Here is an 11392-nt window from a genome sequence, read left to right as displayed (position 1 = left end):
TCGAACTCCCGCGTGCCGGCAGACCACACACAGCTGTGACTTCTGCAGTTTTGGAACGTGCGGACACACTCATTCGCGGTGATCGACGGATCACAATCAACCACCTCGCTGCAGGAATGTGGTTGCTGGGGAGGTTACTGATGCAGCAAGACGTTGGTTAAGACGCCGACCAATACAGCGGTACTATGCGGGCATAGAGGCCCTCCCAATAAGGCGGGGTACGTTGAAAAACTGGAGTTAGACAAAAGAGTGGTGGATAATGTGGTGCATCGGAGCCTTGAGTAAAACCAAGCTGCTTTCAGGCAGGGACTGGCAGGATTTCGAGATAAATAGGCCTAAAGAAGTAGAATTCCTCATTATCTATCGTTTACGCTATAGGCGATTAATCACAGTAAACAGAAATATTCGTGAAACATCGGAGAATATTTAATGGCAAATTCATAAACTGGAACGACCACATAAAATCATTTCAAAGGAAAACAAATTCCAGGTTGAAATTCATTGGAATAATCTTACGGAAATGCAATTCATCCACGAGAGAAATGTTAATGAGTTTAGCTTCCTTATACTTAAGATAAATGTAGGGGGTAGAGAAGTTTAAAAGAAGAACGGCCGTTTATTAAAGGAATGTACTGGGTATCACTGGACGGTTTGCTGATAAAATTCGAGAGCGGGCGTTTCAGTAATTGTGAGGCAGGATATGCTTTCTTCCACGTACGTCTCGCGTAAAAACAGCTAATACTAACGCCTATCAACTAGCGTTATTCCCAAGCATCATTTGCAAATGGAGCACAAAAGGGGGAATACTGAAAACTTACGGAAGCAACGTCCGTCACACACCTTGTTCATAGAGTGCAGATGTAGAAGTAGAGGTTATCTCAAAGTGTCTCTTAGTTCATCACGTTCTTTTCGAGTACTTGTGAATCTCGTGGAAAGTCCCGTTACTATTATTTGTAGCTATATGCCAGTCCACGCAGTTACTATAATATTATTCTGCCTAATTCACATATTCAATTGCTTACTGCCCGCATCTCGTGGTCGTCCGATAGCGTTCTCGCTTCCCGCGCCCGGGTTCCCGGGTTCGATTCTCAGCGGGGTCAGGAATTTTCTCTGGCTCGTGATGTCTGGGTGTGGTGCGTGGTCCTTAGGTTAGTTAGGTTTAAGTAGTTCTAAGTTCTAGGGGACTGGTGACCATAGATGTTAAGTCCCATAGTGCTCAGAGCCATTTGAACCATTTGAACCAATTGCTTACTAACATACTCTGACAGTGATGAAATAAAATATTATGCCCATCTGCACAATAACGTTTAGGGCCAGGTTTGGAGCGGAATATAACAGCGATTCTGAGCAGCGTGGATTCGACAAAGCGTAGTTGCGCTTTCGGAGGAATATGTTACCAGATGTTTACGCAACCAGCCGGAGTGGCCGAGTGGCATGGATGCGTGTGATGTCCTTAGGTTAGTTAGGTTTAAGTAGTTGTAAGTTCTAGGGGACTGATGACCTCAGCAGTTAAGTCCCATAGTGCTCACAGCCGTTTGAACTATTTTGTTTAAGCACAGGTCAAGACATTTCCGAAAATTACGGGCCTGTGGTTTTTGTGTGGCGGTCTGTCGAGTTCCGTTTTCTGTATTCTAATATCTTGCCTTCATTAAACAATGACGCAAATCGTAAGACTGTAAGAGTGTTTACATCAACTTAGACTCTATGGGCTGTTCACTCCGTATGTTACATCAGTAGCTTTAGTTGGCGTCTTGTACATATGGCGAATGCTCGTGTACTGTAGTACTTGGTTTGAGTTGTAAAAAGTCAGTTTGAAAATGCAAAAAAGGGCATGGTTAAACAAGGTAGCAGCCCACAGAGACCCCAGCTGAATGAGAAGTTCCCATTCCTAGGGAGGAATTCCCTGTATATTGGTTCAAAAGGCTCTCAGCACTATGGGACTTAACTTCTGAGGTCATCAGTCCCCTATAACATAGAACTAGTTAAACCTAACTAACCTAAGGACATCACACTCATCCATGCCCAAGGCAGGATTCGAACCTGCGACCGTAGCGGTCGTGCGGTTCCAGACTATAACGCATAGAACCACTCGGCAACTCCGGCCAGCCCCTGTATAATGTCTCATATTATCACTTCATGAGCCACTGCGGCGTATACTAATATATATATATATACGACGCACCACGCAGAAATTATACAAATGGGACGGAAATCGGCAGATGAGATCTACGTGTATACAAAAAGTAAATGACAACAATTTCAACTCGGAGACCATGGCTGCGGTTACCCTTGACGCTGCATCACAGACAGGAGCGCCTGCGATGGTGTACTCAACGGCAGACCTGGGTGCACGAATGGCAAAACGTCATTTTTACTGATAAATCCAGGTTCTGTTCACAGCGTCATGATAGTCGCATCCGTGTTTGGTGACATCGCGGTAAACGCACATTGGAAGCGTGTATTCGTCATCGCCATACTGGCGCATCACCCGACGTGATTGTATAGGGTGCCATTGGTTACACGTCTCGGTCACCTCTTGTTCGCACTGACGGCACTTTGAACAGTGGACGTTACATTTCAGATGTGTTACGACCCGATGGCTCTACCCTTCATTCGATCCATGCGAAACCCTACATTTCAGAAGGATAATGCACGACCGCATGTTGCAGGTCCTGTACTGGCCTTTCTGGACACAGAAAATGTTCGACTGCTGCCCTGGCTAGCACATTTTGCAGATATCTCCCCAATTGAAAACGGCTGGTCAATGGTGGCCGAGCAACTGGCTCCTCACAATACGCCAGTCACTACTCTTGATGAACTGTGGTACCGTGTTGAACCTGTGGGGCGGCGAAGAAGTCGTCGAATGAGTTGTTTGAATGTTCATTTCACGTAACAGACTATTGCCGATGCAACATATGTAGGACGGCGAAGAAGTCGTTGTTTAATGTTGAATGAAAGTTGAACATTGCCACCTTAAATCACGCGAGCCTGGCAACTAATTTGGTGGCCAGTCAGAAAGCGAAGGGAAACTTACTGACCTTAGTTCCCAGTCTGCACGGCCACATTCCTGTACAGCCCAGCTAAACGAAAAATATCCATAGTTCTTCACGGGATTAGGGCTGCTTCAATAAAATTTAAAGTTCCAAACAAGATTTTATTATCTTAAAGGCTCACACAAATTACTCGAAACTTCTGAAAATGCTAAAGACATTAAATATTGTTAATTCAGCCAATCGTTTAATAGTTCAGAGGCGACTTCTACAGCAAGTTCCTCCCGAATAGTTCATTACTCTAACTAACGGTACTCTATTAATAGTTCGCAATAATGTTAAAAAAAAAGATTAATGCTCGCCTTAAAAGTGGAGTTAGTCACCACTTGCCACGCGGAATTATACTTCACACGGACGGCACAATAACAGTTTGTTACCGAAGTCTAAACGATCCAGGACGGTGTACAGTCCTCGCGATTTTCAATGTCCGTTTACATTGCTAAGTACGCGCATGTCACAGCCCGCTATGACGTCACCCGAGGCGAGGCGCGATCGGACGTTAAGCTCGCGTGGACTAGGCGTTGGTCTAATGCGGAGTGTGCTTACTACTGCCTCTGCCGCTCTTTTTATATAGCTCCGGCGCGTACCGCCAAGAGAGCATCTGTTCTTTCCATTCCTATGCAGATGCCTGCAGCCTCCAAATGATCGCTATCTCAGGCACATAATCTTAAATATCACATTTAATAATAGCTTTACAAACTTCTCAATTTTTGTATACATACATCTGAGCAGTACAGAAGCACGTAGAAAATCTCAGCCCGCTAAAATTAAAACTTTACTCTCTAGAATTTTTACAATGGAACTAACGGTAGATTGTTACCTCTGAACCATAGCTTTATCAAGACTTGTATCAGCTGTTAATTATGCTATAAGACTAAAACTTGGTGTAGCTTTGTTAATTGTCCTATCTGATCATTGGTCTTAAAGAATTTGTTTTATCATTAAAATTTAAAGTACTTAATCTATAATGCTTATGTACATTTTACTCACAAAAGTAGTTTTTACTAAATTACTAAAAAACTAGAAGAGGTAACTGATTGTGGTATTTCCATTATTATTATTAGGGTGAACTGAAGCATCCTACCAATTTCCAATATTGTAGCTCTATTATTTCGCGCCTCTGATTTTTCCGAAAAACGCGGATTCTGGAGTCAATTTTAGTTTTATGGTTTTGGAAACCAGCACCACTCATTAATGACTTCTTACTGCACCTTCTCACCAAATTTTGGCTTCCTAGTGTCATTATTTAGCGCCTCCTATTTTTCTTTCAAAACGTGAATTTTACGTAAACTACTAATTTTATAACAGTAAGATTTGTTACCTGAAACATTATTACATAGAACTATACTTTAACAAAGCTTTACACACAAATCTTAATTTTTACTTTTATGTTAAATGTGGTGCAATACTATATGCAGGCGCGTTACGATGACGTGACGCTACTAGCAGTGAACTAGGGTAAGTCCCGTGCACTCGCTCGCCTCTGTATCTTATACATGATACAGCGCTTGCTTTGCTTCATCACCCCCTTTTTAATTTTCGTGAAAATCTATTTTTGAACAAAATTAAATTTCTAAAAGAACAAACAAGCGATGGATTACTTTGGTATACCTCTTTCAACTTAAGTTGCTTCTTCTTAGGAAATTCCTTATTACTACATACACAAAATAACCATACTCATATACACATAGAAAACCTAGTACAGAAGACATTCACAAATTATTTACATACATTTACATGGAAATATAAATTTTTCAATGGTTACAAAATAGTTATTTTTTTTTCTTTAAAATCAGTCTCTTCCTGAAAAAGAAAATACACACGACTTTTATCACTGCAACGCACTCACATTTTTCTTTTACTATAATACTCGGCACTGTGGTGGGTGTCCTATTGTAACACTCATTTAATTTCACTGATTGACAAAATTGTGGGAGGAAATTGTATTCACTGTGGTTTGCGTCTCTACTTCCAATCTCCCTACCGCTTGTTGTCAGTCATTCATGCAGCCTGCATGTCCCTGAGAAACAGACAATACAGTCTAAGTTTCTGTTTTCAACTTATATCTAAGGTAGGACAAAGTACATTTTATAGTTTATATTCTGGCACTATTTTACTAATTGTGAAGTTGTCAGAAAGACATTTAGCACTAAGTCGTATCTGATACAATAGCTCCTACTTTCTTCTTTCATAAATAATCTTTTAGGTTCCTAAATAGTGAAAATTCTTTTAGCAAATTAATATATTAAGATCTTGCTTCAACTTAGAAAATTGAGTAACCTTTTAGTTTTAATGTACTCTGGCTTAATTATCGTATGGATTAGTTCATCAAAGAAGTCATTTGCTGACCAGCACTTTGCTTTATTGTATGAATTACTAAAGAAATTAGTTATTTTCAGTATACCGATTCCAAATTTCTGCATTTTCCAATATTTGTGTGTTTCTGTTGTCTGTTTAACTATTTATTTGCCTCAAGCAAGATTTAGCGTTTTTCACCATTTCACGAGACGTGAGGGAATTATTCTTTAATCCTACATCATTTACTTCAATTTACTTACTTCACTTCTTCACCTTATTCATTTTCTCCCTTTTCTTCCAGATTCAAAATACTTCATTTCTCCACTTCTTTCTCCCTTTTCCTTTTGTCAGCCTATTGACGTCCTGTTTCTATATATTTGGTGCGATCCTCACACCACTTCCACACATCTCCATTTATTTAATTCTAAAACGCCATTGCTTGCCTCTATGAGCATTACCTTCTTACGCTGTTTTCCTTCAGACAACCTTATTTCTAGCAACATACTACCTTCTGCATAATCTCATGGATTATTCATATTCATACCGTACTTCGTATACTGCAAAGTGTCTCTCTTAGTTGTAGTTTCTAACCCTTTACAATTACATGAAATATTTTAATTTATTTATTTTAGCCATGTTTGCCTCTTATTGGTACTCAGACTTTTGTTTTGCCATTCACTAGGTAGATCCTTACTAAGAATACTTAAAACCTAATAGCATATATACAACATGAAGACATATGTGATTCTTACCTGTTATGATAGACCAGAAGAAGGGAATGAAACTTGAAAAGGAAATAAAGTTTCACCCAGCTGGGACTGCACGGTACGCCAAACCGTGTATCCGCCAAAGAGTGGCAGACTCCCTACAGTAATTAATTACTGTTAATTTTAAATTCCTTTAGATCCACAATATTTCTTAGACCTAGTTCTCTCTTACTCTTTGGATATTCCAAACGATAGGCATTTGCATGAGGTTTACTTACTATTCTAAATGGTCCATGATATACATGCATAAACTTTTTAGTTTCTGCAGAAATTTTCTTTGATTTTTCTTTTGTTTTGACCAGCACTAGCTCACCAATTTTAAAACTAGTGGGGGAAGCCCTTGCATCATGCCTCTTTTTCCTATCTAAAGCTCTTTTGCGTATATTTGCCCTGGCCTGTGCTTTCTTCTCATCCAATGTACTCTGACTTAGAACTGGAAAGTCAATCATACTCGGAATGATATTATGTGGTTCCTGATTGAACATCAGCTCACATGGAGCAAAACCTGTGGCATCATGTTTCAGATTATTAATTATCTCTTCAACCTTAGCACTTTCCTCATTCTCACTGAAAACCAAATTTTCCTGCAAGTATCCTTTATTCTTTATTACTCTAATAGGCAGTTCCCAAGTTTCATTACTACCGCCTATATGACTTCCTATAAAAGACTCTCTTATCACTTTAGAGTCAGGTAAAGTTAAAATTAAGTTGTTCTGATCAAAATTGATCTTTCCCTGGTACTTTGATAAGAAATCAGTACCAATCAACATATCAACACTTAAGCCTAGCACAATCAAACAAGGATGATCTATTACTACGTCATTTATACCAATGGGTATCAAAGCTTCGTGTTGAACTGGTCTAGAGACTTTTCCAGTAGCACCTATAATCTTTAAGCCACTTACTTTCATAACTGTTAACTTCTCTTTATTGGGTATGGTGTCAAAAAATGTTTGTGATAAAGCATTTGCTTCACTGCCACTGTCAAGCAGACAACGCACAGTGACTCCTGATATGTTTACTTTGATAACAGGGTGAGTTATTTTACATTGAACAGGTTGCTCACACACCTCGTCTAATAAATCTCGTTCTATGTTCTTCCAGCTAAAGTAATTCTGATCAGTTGCAATTACATTTACATTTACATCCTGGGGCTCATCATGCTCTATAATCTTAGCTGCTTTCTCTAATCTGTCCACTAACTTTAAATCGAAGCATCTGACGACTTTTTCTACTTTTGTTTGCTGCACATCAGCCAAACTATCCTCTACCTCTGAGCAACTGCGTCCCTGCGCAATATTGCTGTTCATAAGAATGTCGTCACCTTCAACCATTTGTGGCACGTTTACACAGCTACTAGATTCTTTCACCTCGTTACTATTTCTACCCCCTTCATTCATCATTTCCTCCTCTCTAAAGTTTTGCAGTACTGATTCTACTTCTGCTACTTCTACTTCAGCTTTTAGATTGCCATTTTCATCGAAGATGTAAGCTTTTACTTCATCATTATTCCCATCAGACTCAAACCCATTATCTATTTCTTCCCCATTATCTACCTTGAGTTCCTGTTCTTCCTTGACCCATTTTTCTAGTGTATCCAAAATACTATCCACTATTTTGTGAGAGTGGCTTAACACATCACTGGTATTATCTGTATTTATTTCGGCATCCATGTTGTCTGTCTGTGTATGTTGGCTGATTGTCTGTGTTTCCGTTACTGGCTGTGTTACTGTTACCGCCTGGTGAGCGCCAGTTTCCTCATAGACGGGATTTAGTTTCCCACACGCGGCCTGTTGTGTTCATCTGTGACACCACTAGATATAGTAGCATCATGACTCCCTTCTTGTCTTAATGGCATAGTATTTACTTCTCCACTTTCGTCATAGTAGTTGTTACGAAAGCGTGGTGAGTATCTACCCCCTCTTCCTCTGCCACGGCTTTGGTTTCGATAGTTTGTTTTGGTGTGCCTAACTTACATATTTCTAACGTTCACGTTTCCATTATTTTGTACGTGATTGTTAGAAGATTTGTTATTCTGCTGCACCTGCTCCTCAGCAGCAGCTACTCTTTCTACTCTTTCCAGATATTCAATAAATTTGTCTATATTATCTCTAGGGGCGGAAATGATCCTCTTCTGCCAGTACCACGGCAGCTTACCTTCTAAACCCATAATGATCATATCTGGCTTCATCTTTTCTGTCAAATGTGACAGTCTTGAAACCCACTTCCTAGCGAAATCCTTTACTGATTCACGCCCTGGGAAAAACTTCTTACCACTCCAGAATTCCCTTAACACATCATTTTGTTTGTTATGTGACCAGTATTCGTTGAGAAATGCAGACTTAAATTCAGATAAAGTTTTACATTTGATCATTACATCCGCTGACCATCGCAAAGCATCACCTGACAAATGACTTCTTATAAATGAAATTTTTTCTCTTTCTGACCAAGTGTTGGGGAGAACATCCTCAAAGTCATTCCAAAATTCAAGAGGGTGAATGTACTTATCAGGATCAAAGCGCAAAAACTGTCGACACCCTATAAAAGCGGCGTCAACTGAAGTCACATGCTGTACAGTAGAATGACTAGAATTAACAGAGGTTACTCTATTTTCTAGGTTAGCAATGTTAGTATTTAATTCCTCTACTTGTGACTCTACTGCTTCTATCCTGGCAGAACATCTTTGTTCCACTGCACCACGAATTTCGGTACAGGTTTCTTTTACTTTCTCAATGTTTTTCTGACAAGTATCTACTTTAATTTGTACCTCTTTAACTTTGTCAGAGCAAAGTTTGGACTCGTTGCTCAATCTTTCGGACAACCTCACTTCCAAAAGTTCATCTGCCTCTTGATAATTTTTTTGAATTTGATCTATTTCACATTTGAAAGTACTATGCATTTTAGTTAACTGTTGCCCTACTTTTACTTGAATGTCATGATGAATAGCATCTATCTTATAATTCAAACTATTCCATTTTGATTGCAGTTCTTCTTTTAGTTCTTTATTACTAACCTCAATTTTATTCTCCAACTTTTTATTACTATTTTCAATTTTAGCCTCAATTTTATTTTGGTTTGATTCGAGTTTGGCAAACAGTATTTGCATCCAATCCGGAGCTTCTACCTTGATACTTTGTATCTCTTGACTTGACTGAGCTGGAGATATATTGAGCTCAGTTTCACTACCTGACAAAGTTAGCAACTCTACTGGCTCCCTTTTGACTTCTATTTCACTTATTGATTGCATCCCTGCACTCTCATTTAAATTAAAGTCATAATTTACTGGTGACAAATTACGTTCTAGTTCAATATTTGAGGGATTAATGGAACCATCCTCATTAAACTCAATTCCTGATCCTGAGGATTCTTGGTCAGAGACCGGTTCCCTTCTGAAATGTACACTACTTTCCATATCTTTTAGTTTGTTAGCAGCAGTTAATAAATATTTTAAAAGTCTTTGACTTAACTTAAATGCTTGATTTCGACGAATGATGTCGTCGCGGTGTACCAGCAATCGTGATGCGACGCGTCGCGACGTATTGAAGGCAGCAGCAGCAGCTGTAGCGTCGAGTACCGCCACAGGAATCGCCTACTGCAATAGCTCCAGGGGGGGGGGGGCAGCAAGGCACCGTTGACCGCTCGGCGCAGCCGGCAGCTGTCTCGCAGATCAGCGCAGCTCCGCGATGACGCACCGTCTTCCTTTAGTCTCAGCGCCGATCGGCAGCCGCGATCCAGCATCGTCGCCTTCCTCACCATCGTCACTAACCAACGTACAGCGGTAGACACTTATTGTTTATACACTACACCTGCCTTTACTGGTAACACTGTTCCCACACTAGTTCAATTCAGTGTCCTGTTATTGCCTACCGAGTTCGTTAATTTATACCAATCGCTTTCACACATCGAGCACTTTTATTTGCTTTTAATTCAGTTTTCCCGGCCGATAAGCACCATATGGGCAGCTGTACCTGTACACGCCATCCAACCTCTGTTTGACTCAATGCCCAGGCGTATGAAGGCCGTTATTACGGCCAGAGATGGTTGTTCTGGGTACTGATTCCTCAGGATCTATCCACCCAAATTTCGTGAATACGCGCGATCCAGATTTATTAGATCAGCAGTACTACAGTGTTCTAAACCATGTAAAATGACCAAAGGCAATGATGTGTTATTCAAGAGAGGCGGGATTAAAATTGTCTCTATTTATAATGATTTATGTTTTCTTTGTTTTTCCTAAATCACCAATGGTGATATTTCTTCATTACGTCAGCTGAGTTAGTTCGTTATGTGATGATCCCGCCAACTCCGGAAGTTCTTCCTGACATAGTGATGATACTAATTTGCAAGTGACTCGTTAATCCTTTTGTTATAGGCTACAGCCATGTTAATGATCGTGAGGCCTGAAATTTTATAATTCTGTAAGTTAGGACTTACCTTGCGTTATGTTTCCTGTGCCTCAGTAGCTAAGTGTCCGATGCGAAATTCCGTGACGCTTCTATGAGTTATTCTGGCACGTATCGCTTGTTTCACCTCTACAAATGAATATAAAAAATGTCTAATTCCGCTGTGGTTTGGAGGCCGTTTTAAACTGTAGCTTCCTCTATAGGCCTGACTGGGTAGATAAGTCGGCCCAAACGTCTGAGATAGACAATAACATACAGACTCCAACAGGAACATGTCTACCAAAGCACTGACCTTTCCGACTAAGAACATTTGGGCTGACTGCTCATCTACTTGAACTAATTCTTAAGGCGGAGAAAGGCAAGGACATATCACCTTAAGCAGCATCACGTATAATAAAGCAGTAAGTTGTTCCACTGACACTTCACGAGGAAGACAGTTTTACTCTTGGTACAAATTGACAGAACTGTATGTGAAAGTTACGGTACTATCTGCATTGTATGAATCGCATTACACTTCATTTCGTCAGAATAGATCTTTAAGATTAGCTTGTCTATTGAAACATCCTGGAAGAATAAAACTGTGTGTTTGTCCGGGAGTCGATCTCGGGACCTTCACCTTTCCCAGGCAAGTGATCTACCAAGCACGACTCACTTCTCGTCGTCACTACTTTGCATCTGCCAAAACCTCATCACCTACCTTCCAGACTTCACGGAAGTTCTTCCACGAAACCTGCGGGCTAGAGCTCCTACAAGGAAGGACATTGCGGAGATATAGCTTAGTCACAGCTTAGGTGATGTTTCCAGAATGAAGTTTTGACTCTGCAGGTAAGTGAGCGCTGATATGCCGTGTCTTTGGTTACTGAAGTATAGTATG

The 11392-nt window shown here is 40.2% G+C and overlaps 1 protein-coding gene across 2 annotated transcripts; it reads right to left on the bottom strand.

The window, feature by feature from the left end:
• Positions 1-4825: 4825 nt before the first annotated feature.
• Positions 4826-9464, bottom strand: LOC126297850 (uncharacterized). Of its 2 annotated transcripts, none has more exons than XM_049989114.1 (2): positions 7182-9464; positions 4826-6608 (listed from the first exon to the last, which is right to left on the bottom strand). In XM_049989114.1, exons 1-2 carry the CDS (start codon positions 7786-7788, stop codon positions 6223-6225), a joined length of 993 nt encoding a protein of 330 aa, XP_049845071.1. In that variant the 5' UTR covers positions 7789-9464; the 3' UTR covers positions 4826-6222. The 2 variants fall into 2 exon arrangements, 1 of the variants encoding a protein (XP_049845071.1); XR_007552580.1 differs by having other exon boundaries at positions 5691-6608; positions 7182-9458.
• Positions 9465-11392: the final 1928 nt, after the last annotated feature.

This window comes from Schistocerca gregaria, chromosome X (assembly GCF_023897955.1).
Source record: "Schistocerca gregaria isolate iqSchGreg1 chromosome X, iqSchGreg1.2, whole genome shotgun sequence".
Classification (NCBI taxonomy): domain Eukaryota; kingdom Metazoa; phylum Arthropoda; class Insecta; order Orthoptera; family Acrididae; genus Schistocerca; species Schistocerca gregaria.
The sequence above is the reverse complement of the archived record's forward strand: the minus strand, read 5'-3'. Positions and strand labels throughout refer to the sequence as shown.

Coding starts and splice junctions, on each gene's coding strand:
- LOC126297850 (XM_049989114.1), bottom strand. CDS start 7,788: ATGGATGCCGAAATAAATACAGATAATACCAGTGATGTGTTAAGCCAC. Junction 6,609..7,181: donor AGATTTATTAGACGAGGTGT/GTGAGCAACCTG, acceptor GTTTTGCTCCAT/GTGAGCTGATGTTCAATCAG.